The 16,721-nt window shown below is 41.0% G+C and overlaps 2 protein-coding genes across 5 annotated transcripts in view; one reads left to right on the top strand and one right to left on the bottom strand.

Moving 5' to 3' along the window:
• The window catches only part of NEMF (nuclear export mediator factor), a 52,235-nt gene extending 44,841 nt beyond the window's left edge, over positions 1-7,394 (top strand). For both annotated transcript variants that reach the window (XM_077909218.1, XM_077909217.1), the window contains exon 33: positions 242-7,394. In XM_077909218.1, the coding sequence (XP_077765344.1) occupies positions 242-319 (78 nt within the window). In that variant the 3' untranslated portion in view covers positions 320-7,394. The remainder of the gene's footprint in view (positions 1-241) is intronic.
• On the bottom strand, positions 1,519-12,706 carry KLHDC2 (kelch domain containing 2). 3 transcript variants are annotated; one of them, XM_077909220.1, is made up of 13 exons: positions 12,249-12,706; positions 9,779-9,858; positions 7,910-8,027; positions 5,975-6,090; positions 5,577-5,658; positions 5,347-5,430; positions 4,776-4,856; positions 4,641-4,699; positions 3,969-4,078; positions 3,500-3,572; positions 2,203-2,290; positions 2,051-2,103; positions 1,519-1,828 (listed from the first exon to the last, which is right to left on the bottom strand). In XM_077909220.1, exons 1-13 carry the CDS (start codon positions 12,399-12,401, stop codon positions 1,705-1,707), a joined length of 1,221 nt encoding a protein of 406 aa, XP_077765346.1. In that variant the 5' UTR covers positions 12,402-12,706; the 3' UTR covers positions 1,519-1,704. The 3 variants fall into 3 exon arrangements, with proteins under 3 accessions (XP_077765346.1, XP_077765347.1, XP_077765348.1); XM_077909221.1 differs by lacking the exon at positions 12,249-12,706 and adding an exon at positions 11,745-11,952; XM_077909222.1 differs by lacking the exon at positions 12,249-12,706 and adding an exon at positions 11,597-11,728.
• Positions 12,707-16,721: the final 4,015 nt, after the last annotated feature.

Raw genomic sequence — 16,721 nt, 5'->3', positions numbered from 1 at the left:
GTAGTTAAAAATGTTAGCAGTTGCAACTTTATACTTTCAGTTCTTTATTCAGTAGATGCATGCTGCAGCTATTATTTTGGTAGAAAATGTCTTACTAGAAGCAAGTGTAAAACAATTAAAATCATTTCAGTTGAAAATTTTGGAAATGCCTTTCTTTTGACAAGAGAGGACACAAACTGTCATAAAAGATACATGACCACTATATAGAATGTGAAAATATTCAGCAATTCTCTTTTTTTAGGACACGGATTTATCAAGAAACATTCCTGGCAAAGTCAAAGTGTCTGCACCCAATCTTCTGAATGTAAAAAGGAAATAGCCGAAATGAAATCCTAAAATATTTGAGAAGAGCCAATTTTATAGCCTTTTGGAAGTTCAGAGATGAAAACACCATGTAACAAGACTTCCGCATTTAAAAATGAACTAAACATTGCCTTGCTATATTCGCCAAAAGGACTTCTTCCCCCCAACCCCCCTCTGGTTTTTTAGAGAGGAAACACTATGATAGGATTTCCTAAAATATTTGTGGACAGTTAAATGCTAATTGTATACATCTGTAGTTATTCTCCTACATTTTCTTGAACTTTGGGAGGTTAATACTAAGTTTTCATTTCATGTTGTAAAGAAACTGAACAGTGAAGTGGCTCAATTGCTTAGACTGTTGACTTGGTAGTCTACCGTATATAACGTCTAATATATCTCTTATGGGCCAGTCACAAGGTTTTTTTTTCTTTTCCCCAGTGTGGTGGGGTTGGGGGGTAGACGTTTAGGATTAAGTCTTGGAAAGCTTCTGCCTTTACTTATACTTGTCAAAAATATATTAGACCAGATTTAAAATACACATAATTCAGCCTAAGAAAGAACACCTAGAAAAAATTGGTATTGATCATTTCCATGCATTTATACTTCACTTTCATCCTGGTTTCTTCTGTGTAATCTCATTCAGTTCTGTATCATTTTATTTTCTACCTCTAGTAATTATCAGCATGTTACAGAGTATCTTAACCTAAGATATCATAAGTGCACTTTTTCAGGCTTATCACTAAAGACTCCTGACCCAGCTCCTCCTCTTCTATCTCCTAACAGAATGGAGAATTAAGTCATACATCAAATTCCATTCTTTTAAAATTTTTACTTCTTAAATGATTAGACGGTAGCTACCTACAGTCAATATGACCACTTGCCCTGCCCCTGTACCAAAGCATTAAGGTCAAAGTACTGAAGCTGGTGGTCCTTCCAAACTTAGTCCTATTGAGAATATTTTTCCATTTAAATGTAAAAAAAAAAAGAAAACTTTGTAATACAGCCTAGTGTTGTAAATACAATAGATTACTCTTGCCACTTAAACTATTAACTTAAAAAGATAACGTCACCATTTTGATAGTGGTAGGAATAATTAGTATAATGTTTCTACAGCTATATATCTGAAGTTACTAAAAAGGAAATATAATAATAACCATTCTTTAGGGTAAAAAGCCCAAATATTAGTTTTCTTTTGCTTTAACAGAAGACAGTTACTGGTGTTAAATACATTTATTGTAAACTTTAGACACAAAAATAGGTTCTCTAGGCCATTCACATGCACATTAAAACCAAAAAGCTGCAAACTACAACAATGCATATGATTATACAAACAATGCCACTCTCTGATGTTTACAGAATTGCTGTCCATGCAAGGTGATCAGAGGCATTATCTACGAAGCCTTAAGATCCAGAAGTGTTGTTACTACCAAACCTCTGATTAACACTGTGAAGTAAGTGTTTTGGAAGGCAGTTCCACGAGTTGGCTAACATTTCTTTAAAGCAAATGACTGCTTCTAAGCTTAGCCTGAAAGTAGAGGAGAAAAATAATTTGTTTTACTGTTTAGAAGCACATTAACTTGAAGAATTATAACCCCCCCCCAAAAAAAAAAACAAACCCACTTTCTTTAAAGGTTTTAATAGGAACTGGTTAGTTATATCAATGAAAGCTTGTTATTGCCCTTATCTATAAACCTGGTTTTTCAAAAGGATTAATTTAAAATGAAGTACCTAGTAAAAAGTTACTTACCTTACAAGAGATTTTGGTTGAACTGAAAATATAAGTATTTCGTTACTGTGTGCCTGAAAAATAGAGAAGAACACATTAAAAAGTAAGTACTCCACAAGTAAGTTTCAGAAATATTATAAAGTGTCCTTTAACATAAGGTGTAGTATACTTACAGCTCTGTGATGGACAAGAAGGTTGTTGGCGCACCCACCAAAAACAATTACTTCTCCTTCGTCACTGGCACAAGCTGTATGCCATAATCTATGTTTAAAATGAAAGCTTGAGTTTGAAGTTACCCAAACACCAAATTGATAATTTATACTAAAGAACCAGAATGATGAAATAAAGACTAGAGATCTTTAGTATAGACCAGAAACACGTTGAGAAGCAATTATCTTAAATAGCAAAAGCTAGGGGGGGGGCAAAAAAAAATCAATGTCTGTTTTATCTGGATGTTATCATTTTATCTCTCTGGTCCAGTCCTAATTTATGCAATGAGGGGTTTGAACTGGATCTGTTCTCTAGGTCTTTGTTAGCAATAAAAAAAAAAATCTTATGGGAGATGTGTGGTATATGCCCTCTCGATCTTCTTTTCATAGTAGGGCCAGTTGACCTTATACAAAACATCTGAAGAATGCTGAATCTGCCTGAGATACTCAAAGTATCAGGCCTGGTAATTCTATGGGAAAAACTTTTGTGCCAAATGAAGCCTTTGTGCATAAGTGTACTTAAATTAGAAGCTTGGGGGAAAAAATGCAGGCTGACCTACTTAAATGTGCTGAATACCAGTTGTGACTATATCATATCCTTTAGCAATTTTTGTAACAATTCTTTTTGAGATTAACAAAAAACTTTTTTGGGGTGGTGGTGGTGATTTGACTTAATATTTATTATACAGCACTACTGCAAATCTAATAGAAAGTTCTTGATTTAAGGTTTTGGAATTCTCTCCTTTCCAGTTACTTTTTTTTTTTTTTTAAGATTTGAGAGAGAAAGAGCACATGAGTAGGGGGAGAAGATGATGAAGAGGGAGAGGCAGATTCCCCGTTGAGAGGGAGCCCAAGGAGGGGCTCCATCCCATGAACCCTGGCATCATGACTTGAGCTGAAGGTAGACACTTAAGACAGCCACCTAGGTGTCCCTCCAGTTATTTTAAATGACAAACCTAGAAGCAGTTCAATTCACTTGAGTAAAGACCTTGATTATAAATTTTAACTACATCAATTTTATGATAAAAGCTGCAGCAAAAGTCAAAGTCCAGCTCTGCTTTTTATGCACAGTGACAGGAAAGAAAGCATTCAATAATAGGATAACATTGGTTTTCTTTTGATGTGAAACCTTAGTGAATGCTAGGATTTTTGTAAGAATGACAGATTTAATGCAGCCACAATTTCCTCTCATTACCAGTACTGTACATCTTTATGGCCCTCAATTATTCAGTACAGGAATTATTTTTTAAATAGTTCATACCTTGGTTTTTCAGTATAGGGATGATTAAACTGTATCCATTCATTTTTACTGATGCAGTAAGTCCAGGCATCACCTGATTGAAGCAAAAAAAGAAGAGCCATGAAATGAAGTATGTTATTTTGTCGATAGGACACTGATACTTAAAGGGCACAGCTTTAGCAAGAGAAGTAATAAATGAGACCGTGAGTACAAACAGGAAGTATATATCCTTTTTTTTTTTTTTTCTCTGCAATTAACCAAGTAAGCCCTTTGCCTGTTACAGCCCTTCAGTAGGGCTTTTAAGGGTTATACTGGACAGAATGGATATCCTAGTATAAAAACAATTAGAGGTTATGGAATCAAAATTAATAGCAAACCTTCCAACCAACCCTACAGCGCTCTGATACATCTAAAAGAGACTGATTTTTTTCTAGCTATATATCACATATGAATGATATATAATGATTTCTTACATTTTTTTAAAACTTACTTAGTGGCTGTTTATCAGTGGTAAATCCTCCAAAGAGAAAGAGATGATCTGAAGAAACTGGTGTTAGTGAGTGCCACGATCGGCCAACTGGGCATATGCCTTGTGGAATTCTTTAAAAAAAAAAAAAAAAAAAAAACCAGCTAGGTTACAATATCTGTGTTTATTTATTTATTTATTTTAAGATTTATTTATTCATTTATTCATGAAAGACAGAGGGAGAAGCAGGCTCCATGCCGGGAGCCCGACGCGGGACCCCGATCCCAGAACCCCAGGACTGCACCCCGAGCCAAAAGCAGTCACAAAACTGCTGAGCCACCCAGGGATCCCCAATATCTGTGTTTAAAAGTAGCTACTGTTGAATACAGAAAAATGCTGAAGAAGTTTTTAAAGTTCATATAGAATTACGAAAAAGACTTTAAATTTAAAAAAACTTCTTGGTATTAATAGCTACAAGCTTTAGAACTATGTTCTTAGAAGACCTTTCAACAAACACTTGAGCACAAGCTGGGTGCCAGATACAGTTCTGGAAACAGGCAATTTAAAAAAAAAAAAAACCTTTAGGGATCTAGTCATCATATTTAAATTCTCAGTTATAGAAAATTTAAGCAAATACATTATATACTGATAACAGAATAAAAAAAAACTAACAAAAATTATCTAAGTGATACATACAATTCATTCCACTCCCATGTATCCAGATTAAGATAGTGAAGATCATTCATTCTGGCATCCTGAAAAAGGGTAATTTTAAGTAATTATCCTTTGAATGACTCAAAAGCAAGTCCTTGAAACTGTTCATACACTTACTCGGTATCTGCCTCCAAACACAAAGCCTTTGTTTCCAACAGTTGCACAGGCATGGGCAGCACGAGGTGAAGGTGCTTTACCCTACAGAAGTCATAAAAGCAATCTTTTAAAATAAATACCAGAGTCATCTCTGGGTATGGGATGAGGACATGCAAGACACCTGAGCTTTTAAGCTAAAGTGTGCAGATGTCTAGTCAACAGCAATACTAAAACTGGGAACTATAATTTTATGTTTTTTAGGTGTATTACTGAATGTACTAGTTAATACAATGCTTGTTTTATTTTTATCTTTTAAAATAAAAGGTAGCGCATTTTGTGACACCTGTGTCAAAGAATAATCCAGTGCTAGGTCATTTATTTAGTTACAAACAGTAACACTTAACATCTATTAGATAACAGATGCTGGGTTAGTCCATACATTGTTTCTGAGGTATGGACTCCTTAGAGAATAATGACAGCAATGGATCTTCTCTCACCAGAAAAATGAGTGATCTATCAGTTTTAACCACCTCCCAACTACCCTTCTCCAAGGAGCCTTGCTTTAATAATTCAGTATTCTTCAGTAACTCACAGTAGTGATAGGCTGACTCCAGATAAATGTTTCAGTGTCTAAAATATGTACATGATCATTCCATCCTCTTGGGTGACTGGAATTCTACAGAAAATTAAGAATCTGGGTTATTTTACAAATGTCTGTATAGCTTTGTCTGGTTTATGAATAAGCCAAAATGAACAAGACTAGCAAATATGTTATTTTCAATATACCAAGAAGGCCATATACAAATACAAAACCTAACTTACCCAAAAAGATGTTTCATCAAATTCAAAAGTTCCCAATACTTTATCTTCAGGTAAATAGCCATAACCTCCAAAAAATATTAACCTGTTTGACAAAAAAAAGACAAGACACTAAAAATTCAAACATCCACAGGTTAGGAAGATACAAGTTTTCCTTTTGTTATGCTACAAATTGAGAAGGCATACCTGAATATATGAAAGTATTTACTCACATAGTAATGGCTACTGTGGCTAATTATGTCTTAGGTGCAATGGTAAGTGCTTTGATGTATTAATTCACTTAACCCTCATATGGACCCTAGAAGGTATGTTCTAAGGTTACAGTGGTTATTATCTAAGGGTACTTGAATGGCAAACCACTTTGTACATAAAAACCCAAACGTGTGGGGCTGCTAACTTACTTGTTTTTATATACCCAGACACCAAGTTTGTCCTTTGATGATGGAGGAATTCCTTGGCAGTCAATCCTTTCCCACTGTAATACTCTGTCAGTAGACCTTGAATCCAGCATGTAGAACTGTCAGAAGCAGTGATTTCAGTTAGATTTGGTTATGTTAAAGAAATTCAACTTTGGCATTTAATTTTATTGTGATTTAATGATAATAGGAATGTCATTTAATTCAGTTCTCCTAAAAGTGTAATTATAGACTTAACTGGTCTGAGTCTACATAGGTAATTTACATTCTGGCATAAATTCCTTAAGTCACTAGGCACCCTGTTCAGCTCATTTTTTTCCAACAGCCACATTTTTTTGATGAAGGAATAGAAGTGTGTGGATTTTCATTCTGTACCTTACATGGGCACTTGGAGTTGTACTGATCTAATTTATGGGTATGGCATTACCAAAAAAAAAAAAAAAAAATGAACTTCGCAATTTCACCTTCAAATTTAACAAACAGATCTTAAGTGCCTACTTAATCTTTTTAAGATTTATCCTTAGCTGCTACAGTTAAGTACTGGTCTTTCAAAGGGTTCTCATTCAGGTACTTGAATAAATCTGACCATTATATATACCGTTTTACTTCTCTTAAGACTCCTAGGCTTCCATTTGATCAAACTTAAAATAACCAAAGCTAGCTGTTTGATATAGCAACTACTCCCATTCTTCTGTCCAGCCCTAAAGCCACAGCTGCTTTCCCAAGCTGCTTCATGTCGCTTCGAAGTATCTTTCTCCTCCTTGGCTCTGAAAAACAACACATGGCTCCACTACAGCAAGACCTCAAAATCTTTTAGGCACAGAACCCTTCAAACAAAATCTTAAGCAAAAGCTTAACCAAAGTGGAGCTACACTTGTTAAAGTGGAGGCAGGACAGGTGGTCTGGACCCTGCCCAATTATGCTCCTCTCATAGGTGGCCCAAGGCATGCCAAAGAAATCCCTAGAGCTCCTAGAAGTACAGTTTGAAATTATGTCAGCCATATGCTCCATCCACACCAAACCACTTGGCATTTCCACGAATAAGACATATTTGCTTATACCTCTGCCTCTTGATACTTGTATCTTGGCTACCCCTTCCAATTATGATTCAATTCACCCTCTTTGGTGAAGACTTTCCTTATTCTGTTCCTCCATCCTGCCAAACACAATGTCAAGGATTCTTTTTCAGATTTAAAAATATTTACTGAGCTATTATACTATGAGCCAGCTCTATGTATCTAGTTATATGCTACTGAAATTGTCTACTTCTTATGTTGTGTCCCTTTTAGAATGTGAGTTCCCAGAGGCAGGGACTGTATCATTCATCTCTTTGTCTCCAATGTCTAACCAAGTGCTTAGCGTTTAAGGTGTTAAGTTGGTAAATAAATTTATGAGTATCCCTAAATCATATGCACCTTCCTGACTGACATTTGCGTCTTACTGGCTTGAGAGAACTTATCTTTTTTTCCTATTTGGAAAAAAAAAAACAATGTCTGAACAACAGTATCTTATGTGCCATATTATAGGAATATCAGTATATAAAATGTCAGTATTAATTCATCCTTATAGTTGAGTGGTGGTCTGTTAATTTTTACCCTGTCCCTCGTGATTACATCTTGTTTTCATTTGGTTTACTAATATTTCTCTAACACCCCTGGGTTCTAAGAGACCAAGCAGTTGCAGAGAGCACAAAGCAAAACCACTTAGAAAATTTCTGCACACAAGTTATCAACCAAAGTTGATTTTACCAAAGGCCTACATAAATATAGACTGGTAGACAAATACTAAAATGCACATACACACCATTATCACATACATATATTTTTTAACTGGGACAGGAGTATGGGGTAACCTTAGAAATCTGAAGTTGTCTGAAAAAGAGTAAAATTGCCTTAAACCATAATCCTTAGAAACACTAACCTTATTTGTATTGCCTCTTGAATGGTGTCCTCCAAACAAGTAAAGCACCCTGTCTACACACACAGCACAGCTTCCTGACATGGAAGGAGGAACATCTCCTTCTGTGTTAATTTTTTTCCTGGGGGCAAAAAAAAACTCTGAATGTAAATGTTTCCCAAAAGGGAAGAAATGTAAAGGTTATTCATTTTTCTTCTATTCCCACAATAAAGGGAAAAAATAAAATAGACTGGCCAGCTAGATAACCTCTGGGGTCTCATCTAGCTCTAAAATTAATCCACAGAATGTGGTTTCTCCTCTTCACCGGTTACCCAGGCAGGGCCAGCTGGTGCTGCACACAGGCAGGAAAGAAGTTCTGAAGCCTCAGTGTTGTGTGATCCTAGGAGCATACCATTTTGTGTTTCTCAAACTGCTCTTTATTGACCTAATCAGTGGCTATTTTGTTTTTGGTTTTATGGGGCCAGGAACCCAAAAGGAAAGGAGTCATACCACTACTGACAGCTTAATTCGGTAAGTGTTTTTATTCAGTCACCTTTTAGTCATTCAAATGAATTGGATTCACACCTTAGGTAAAACTACAAGATATCTGGTACTTAACGGTAGGCCACATTCTCTTTATATATGCTAAACTTTAAGTTTTAGTAGGCTTATTTTTACAAATCTTGGGACTGAATGTTCTAAAAATCTAGAATTCCCCTATTAAAGAAATACTGTAAGTTTCCAATTCTTTTTTAAAAAAGAGCAAACAGCTCAGATAAAACTGATTTGCTATGTACAGAAATATCTTGACTTTTTAGTTGAACTTTTCTTTTTTTAAAGATTTTATTTATTTATTCATGAGAGACACAGAGAGAGGCAGAGACAGGCAGATGGAAAAGCAGGCTCCCCGCACAGAGCTTGATGTAGGACTCTTGATCCCAGACCTCAGGATCACACCCTGAGCCAAAGGCAGACGCTCAACCACTCAGCCACCCAGGCGTCCTTTAGTTGAACCCTTAAATCAGGTGGGACCACTACTCTCCTTGTTCTGTGATCTAGAATGTGCAAAATATGCAAAATGCAGAGTTTTTCAAAGCGAACCATGGAGACTACTTTATAAACCCCCAAGCATGCTAACCCAGCATTTTGAAAACCACATTAATTCTGCCAAGAACATACTCTTTTGAGTTCCACTGTTTAGGAGACTGGCAAAAGGTCTTTTCAGAACATCCCCAGGTGTATGGAAGGCAAATTTTGGTTAATTTGTTTTAAAAAAAAACCCTATTTTAAAGAGATATGCACTGTAATTTTTGTTAGAGCTCATTAGAATACCACCTTTATTTCTAGCAGATAAAATCTAGAAATTCTTTTCTCATTTACCATATAACAGAAAATATAAACATCTTGAAAAAAAATTATACAGAGAACTTTTACTGTATTTCCATTTCAGGATGAAGCCTCTACTTCTTTAATATTACAGCGATACTTTACAGAGCCCTGAATAGAAGTTTCTTCAAAGGTCATGAAAGTACTGAGTAATTACGGAACTACTGCAGACTTGTTAATGTATCTAAGCTTAGCAGCTAAACTGAACTAGAACATTGTTTTTAGCTTTGCATTTTCTGTTAAGATATTTTTATTATATTAGAAAGGGCTTTACAGAGTTTAAGATTTATTTTAGAGAGAGCATGGGTGGAGGAGAGAATCTTAAAACAGACTCCCTCCAGAGCATGGAGCCCGACTTGGGGCTCCATCTCACAACCCTGAGATCATGAGCTGAGCTGAAACCAATAGTTAGATGCTTAACTGACCGAGTCACCCACCAGGTACCCCCAGAGTTTATCTGCAATCTTATTTGAACTTTTTAGAATCCCTCATAATATCCACAGTTACCATCTTCCAGTCTCCATGTTGTAGATCCATAGTTCTTCTCTAGGCAGATAAAAGTCATATAATCCTCTGACTTGATTACTCTAAGAATAAAAAAAAAAAGCAAATATAAAAATAATTGGCATTCTAAAGAGGCACTATGTGTTTTTTCCCCATCTTGAGATACTAATGAGAGTTAATGAGAAGTAGGTCTTACAATTCAGGTCTATCAAATGGACAATCTTCCCTGTCCCATACTCAAGGTAATGCTTAGACAACCTGACATTTAACTCAAGTTTTTGATACAGCAGTTGTGATGATGCAGGAAGTTCAGAGATCTCCAGAAAAATCTCTAAGGCCACTTGATCCTGAACAGACCATGCACCAACTTTCAGTGGCATGACTTCAGGAGCGCTTCCCTGACACGTCTACTGTGTAAGTGCCTGGCCCACACTAACACGATGTCGTTTTCTAGCCATTTTCTCCTGTCATCCATCCATCCTCTACCAAGAAACAGCAGGGGCAATTAAGTCCATATGCAAAACTAAGTTCCCCGTTCTGCTCTATTTCCCTTCAGGTAATAATTCTTAACAGAGCGAGCCTACCACATGCCAGAACTAGCTGAGCACTTTCAGTGGATTATTTTATTTAATCCTCTCAACAACCCTAAAAAGCAGTTGCTATTACAAGAGAATAGGTTTTTTTTAGAGAGGTAATAATTTGGCCAGGGTTACTTTGCAAGTAACAGTGGAATCAGGATTCTACCCTCCTTTCCCTGAATTTGCAACTTCAGTCACAGCCCGACCTCTCCAGCCTTTGAACCTTGCTGGTCACTTTTTGAACAATGTCAACAACAGAAGTTCATGGAGAATGGATGTCAGAATGGAATAAGCCTGTGTAATAAGTGTTATACAGGAAGAGGGGAGGTGGCCACGTAAACATTTTCTAGTCCACCACTTATAAAGGCTGGAAGCAAGACAGCAGGCTGACCCAGAGCAGACCAGCCTCACTTGAAGGGGAAAATGGACGACTGTGTAGGAAGCTCAGGTTTATTGCCATCAATACAATCTGCAAGGGCTTCTCGGGGTGCTAGCCAAAATACTGAGAACAGCCTGTTTTGCAACCACTAACTCACTTCACTGATCATACCTCCCTAAGTCCTAGACATCCAGGCCCTCAAAAAATCACCATCAAAAATATTCCTGACCACACTCCTTCTCCCCCTCCCCAACATAAAGTTCCATTCCCTCAATGCTGCTGATTTTTACAAACAGAATTATGAATAAGCAGTTTAGACCAAAATGTGATTGACTAACAGGTTAATGTCTCCAATGGAATTATTTATATTTTAATAAGCGTTTCTACACACCAGCCAGCCCTTTCTTCCTACCAAGTAAGTACCCTCCTCTAAACACCTGTTCATTGGAGCCTGAGGAAAATATTAGAGATTAATTAGAACTGGCCAAAAATGAACAAACAAAAAACCCCATGCTCTGTGGTTAAACTAAATGAGCTCGTCAGGACAGCCACAACAGTTTCTTCCATCTGCCCTTTTTGGACAGTCATCAGCTATGATCAGGTCAATTGCGCCAGAAGCAAAAATCTATGACCAGAGTCACAAAGTAAGTCCTCAAAGGCACAGATGTAGTGGACCAAATTTCAAGCACCTGGGGGTGGGGAGATAAACTTTAAAACCTAAAGGGACAAAAAAGTATTTTTGGAAGGAATGGATCAGAGCCACCTCAGCAAATGAAAGGTGCCAATTCTAGAATGTGGAGCGTTACTGGGACGCTCTAATAGCAAAAGGGCAGGAAAACTAGTAAACAAGGTTTAAATAGACACCTGGGTAGGATTCCCCAGCCCGGGAACAAGGAATGCAGCTGGCTCGAGGACGGGAACTAATCACACGGCTTATGATTGGAGGTCAAAGAGCTGACTTGGTAGTTACACTTGATACTGCTGGTTTTTTGGTTACTGGTGGAGGCTTTACCGTTAATTTTCTGCAAAACGTCAACCCTTTCTCAGCTGAAACCAAAAGGAAACCAGCCCTGAAGTGCTCCGATCAGGGCGCCGGCCCTCCGCACAGGTGCAGCTAGGACTCCTGATGAGGCGGGAAGGCTGCAGAAGGCGCTCCCGGGGCGCCGGGTCACCCCATAACCGGGCCACGGCGTCCGAGGGCCCTGGGCTCCCAAGGGGCCTGATAAACGGTTACGAGTGACATCACGCGACGTCACCTCTCTCTCTCGGACACACACGCACACCGCAACCTTTTAAAATAAAACCCGTCCCGGAGTCGAAGCCGCCCAGCGCGCCCTCCCCTCAGTAACGCTCCGGCTCCCCTCAGCGGCGGGTCCGCGGCGGGCGCGGGGCGGGGGGGGCGGGGGCAGCCCGGAGCGTCGGGACCGGCTGGGGCTGCTGAGGAGACTCCCGCCCGCCAGCAAAGGCGCCGCGGGGGCAGCCGAGCGACGCCCGCCGCGGCCGGCCGCCCACTGACCTTGTAGCCGCCCCAGACGAACATGTGGCGCCCGTCGCCGACGGCTACGTGGCCGCTGCGCTCGGCGGGGCAGGCGAGCTCCATGGACTCATAGCTCTCGTAGGCTGGCCCCGGCAAGTCGTCCGCCCGCAGCTCCTCGTTGCCATCAGCCATCTTGAGGCTGCACGTCTGTTCACCAACAATCCTCACACCCGCGAGGGCAGGAGAGACAAAGGAAAAGGAGAGAAATGCACGGCGGCGAGAGGCGAGCAGAAGGCGGCGGCGAAGGGCCCGGCGGTAAGGCCGCCGCTGGCCGCCCGCGCCCTCCCAGCCCCTCCTCAGCGAGGACAGCGTCTCCGCCGCCTGGGCTGCGCCGCGGGGTCGGGCCGGGGGCGGCGGCGGGGCCCCGCCGGGAGCAGGGCGGAAGGGGGTCCACTTGCGGCCGGCCGGGACTGGCTTCCAGCGCGCGCGCCCCGCCTCCAGCTCGCCTCTCGCCGCCCGCCGCCGCCGGCCCTTGTTTACGCCACGGTCGGAACCGCCCGTTCCGCTGACGCCGCCTGCCGGGCTCCGGAAGCGCGGCCGGCGCTCAGCGCCCCCAGCGCCGGGTCCTCCCGCCGCCGCCGCCGCCGCCGCCCGCCCCCGCCCCCGCCGGCCGCGAGACAGAGTGCGGTCCGGCTGCAAGCACGCTCCGACCGCCTGGCCTGCGGGCGCCCAAGGAGGGGAGGATCGTGGCCACATTCTCGCGGAAAATTATAATTTTTTTTTTTTTTAAACTGAGAATTCCTCCTCGGTGATTGAGGAATGTTCTCAGAGGGTTCACGGTCCGGAAAGGGGTAGGGACGTTGCTCAGTAGTCTCTGGTCTCAGAGGCAGAAAGACGTCTCTGCCCCGTCTTCCCGGGGCCTCGAGGCGCGGCGCCGGGCCTCCGCCGGCTGCCAGGCCGCCTGCTCGCGCGCGGGCGCTGCGGGCTCCCCGCCCGGTGCCGCCCGGTGCCGCCCGGTGCCGCCCGGCGCCTGCAGAGCGGTCCCTGGCGCCTCCGCTCGGTGAGCTCTTCCGCTTCAGCAGGGACCTGAGCGCGGCGAGCTTCCCCCGGTCTGGAAAACCGTACTCGAAAGTACTTCAGAAACCCTCACCGCCCGCCCGTAAGAGAGGCTGGCAAATAGTTTTTATATTTTATAGGATACATTTCAACTAGGTCAGAAAATTAGGAATTATTGTCATCTAAACTTGAATTCCTCACCTGTAAAATAGGGTTGGGCCAGAATACATCTTAAATCCCTAACGCAATGGTGTCTCTGTACTTGGACGTGTTTGCTGAGAGGAGTCCGCTTTGTTATCTGGCCTCTTCCCCATCTTCATGCTGGGGCCGCTGCTTGGGAGGAATACTTGGAACAGTAACAAAGGCTTTCCGGGCTCAGATTTTCATAGCCCGAAAATTTCCTCCCTTAGTTCCTTCCTTTCATTTTCTTCCCTAGTCACTGCCTATATGTTTATAATTTTTCAAAATTTGTAGGATGGGTGAAAGCAGTGCTTAGGTGAAAATTTACAGCGCTGAATTGCATATATTAGAAAAGAAGAAAGAGGGCAGCCCGGGTGGCCCAGCGGTTTGGCGCCTGCCTTCGGCCCAGGGCATGATCCTGGAGTCGCGGGATCGAGTCCCACTTCGGGCTTCTAGCATGGAGCCTGCTTCTCCCTCTGCCTGTGTCTCTGCCTCTGTGTGTGTGTGTGTGTGTGTGTGTCTCATGAGTAAATAAAATCTTAAAAAAAAAAAAAAGATCTAAAATCAGTCATCTAAGTGTTCATCTTAGGAAACCGAAGAAGAGCAAATTAAATCCAAGTGGAAGAAAAGAATAATAAAAATTTAGAGCTGGGACGCCCGGGTGGCGGCTCAGAGGTTGAGTGCCTGCCTTCCGCCCAGGGTGTGATCCTGGAGGCCGGGGGTCAAGTCCCACATGGGATGCCTGAATGGAACCTGCCTCTGTGTGTGTGTCTCTCATGAATAAAGAAAATCTTTAAAAAAAAAATTACAGCCATATCAGTGAAATTGAAAACCAGAAATAAGGAGCACCTGGATGGCTCAGTGGTTGAGCGTCTGCCTTTGACTCTGGTAGTGATCCCAGAGTTCTGGGCTCGAGTCCTGGGATGGAGTCTCGCATGAAGTCCCACATCAGGCTCCCTGGGGGAGCCTGCTTCTCCCTCTGCCTATGTCTCTACCTCTCTGTGTCTCTCATGAATAAACCAAACAAACAAACAAACAGAAAAAGAACAGAAAACAAGAAATTAGCAAAAAAAACTAAAAGCTGGTTCTTTGAAAAGATCAATAAAATCAATAAACCTCTAAGCCAGGCTAAGGAAAAAAGAGAAAGGACACAAATTACTAATGATGTCAGAAATGAAATAGGGGACAGCACTACAGATTCCATAACATTAAAAGGAATATTATGAACAACTCTGCCCCTATATTTGATAACCTAGATGAAATGGACCAATTCCTTGAAAGACACAATCTGCCAAAACTCACATAAGAATTAGACAACTTGAGGGGCACATGGGTGGTCCAGTGAGTTAAGCGCCTGCCTTCAGCTTACTCAGGTCATGATGATCCCAGGGTCCTAGCCCTGATTGGGGATCGCTGCTCAAGAGGGGGTCTGCTTCCCCTCAGCCCCTCACCCTGCTCATTCCGTCTCTCTCTCTCTCTCTCTCTCTCAAAATATTTTTAAAATTTTTTAAAAGAATTATACGCCATGACCAAGTAAAACTTATCCTTAGTATACAAGACTGTTCAACATTCAAAAAGCAGCTAATGGAATCTACCATATCAAAAGGCTAAAAAAAAAAAATCAAATGATCATATCAATAGAAGCAGAAAAATTATATAACACCTATTCAGGATAAAAACTCTCAGCAAGTGGAAAGGGGCACCAGGGTGGGTCATCTGGTTGGGCATCCAACTCCTGGTTTCAGCTCTGGTCATGGTCTCTGGGTCCTGAGATCAAACTCCATGTTGGGCTCTGTGCTCTGTGCAGAGTCTGCTTGCCCCTCTTCCTCTACTCCTCCCCTATTCATGCTCTTCCCTCTCAGATAAAAATAAATAAATAAGTAAATAAAATAAATAAGTAAATAAAATCTTTTAAAAAATTTCAGCAAACTAGGGAGTACAGAGGAACTTCTTCAACTTGATAAAGAATATCCAGACAATGGAATTTTATTCCGTGCTGAAAAGAAGTGATTTATCTTTTTAAGCCATGAAAACATACCGAGGAAACTTAAATGCTTCTAACTACTGAAATATACCAGCCTGGAGAGGCTACATACTCCATCATTCCAAGTATATGACTTATGGAAAAGGCAAAACTATGGAGTAACAAGATCAATGGTTGCCAGGGGTTAGTGGGGTGGGGGAAATGAATGAACAGAGCACAGATGATTTTTAGGAGACTGAAACTATTTTATATGCTCCTATAATGGTAGATACATATTGTTACACATCTATCTAAACCCATAGGATAAATGCCATCAAGAGTGAATCTTAATGTAAACTCTGGACTTTAGGTGTGTCTTAGTGTGACTGCTATAACAAAGTACCACAGACTGGATGGTTTGAATGACAGACATTTATTTCTCCCAGTTCTGGAGCCTGGAAAGTCCAAGATCAAGGTGCTGGCAGATTTAAGTGGGGACCCCCTTCCTGGCTTGCGGATGGCTGCCTTTTCATTGCACCCTGACGTGGCAGGTGAGAGAGCGAATGAGCTCTGGTCTCTGCCTCTTCTTATAAGGACAATAATCCCATCGTGGGGTTGTTACCCTCATGACCTCATCTAAACCTAATTACCTCCCAAATACTCCACCTCCAAATACTACTACATTGATTGAGGATCAGGGTTTCAATATATGAATTTGGGGGGAACAGAAACATTCAGTCTGTAACAGGATGATAAAAAATGTTCTTGCTGTTCCCACACTGGACTGTATGATAGCCTCAACAACTTGAAATGCCAATACAATCACATTAATAAAATGAAAAACAGGCATGTGTGTGTGACTGTGTGCGCATGTGCACGCACACACGCACAAAGCAGGGAGGGAGTATTACATGTTTCTCAAAGTTGCTTTTCTTTTGAAGTGTTCTAATGTCAAAAAATATTTGTCAGTGTGTACTATCCTGAAAATTATTCTCTTAGTTTCTATTATTTCTTTCTCACACACACATACAATATAAATAATGTATTAGTGAAAGCATCACTTTAGTGCCTAGACAGAAGGTATAAAGTTCTTTGGATATGCTTCTAGCCAAAGGCTAATCACTTTTTACGTGTGCAAAGATGTGATTTGGAAAAAAATGTACCCTAACTGTGATGTGTTACTGACTATATCGTACTAAAAATGATAATACTCAAAAGAATTCTTCCTGGCAACGGGAAGAATATATTGAGAATAACCATAATAAAGATGGCCAGAAATCTTTTTCCTTGAGAACCAGACTGGAAACCTATTC

This window comes from Canis aureus, chromosome 9 (assembly GCF_053574225.1).
Source record: "Canis aureus isolate CA01 chromosome 9, VMU_Caureus_v.1.0, whole genome shotgun sequence".
In the NCBI taxonomy this organism is placed as follows: domain Eukaryota; kingdom Metazoa; phylum Chordata; class Mammalia; order Carnivora; family Canidae; genus Canis; species Canis aureus.
Note: the sequence above shows the minus strand (reverse complement) of the source record. Positions and strands in the feature narration are given on the sequence as shown.

Excerpts from the sequence above, each read along its gene's own strand:
- KLHDC2 (XM_077909220.1), bottom strand. The coding sequence starts at position 12,401 with ATGGCTGATGGCAACGAGGAGCTGCGGGCGGACGACTTGCCGGGGCCA. Across the intron at positions 9,859-12,248 it reads TCGTCTGGGGCGGCTACAAG|AGTAATCAAGTCAGAGGATT; the intron begins GTCAGTGGGCGG and ends TTTTATTCTTAG. Across the intron at positions 1,829-2,050 it reads CAACCAAAATCTCTTGTAAG|GCTAAGCTTAGAAGCAGTCA; the intron begins GTAAGTAACTTT and ends CTCTACTTTCAG.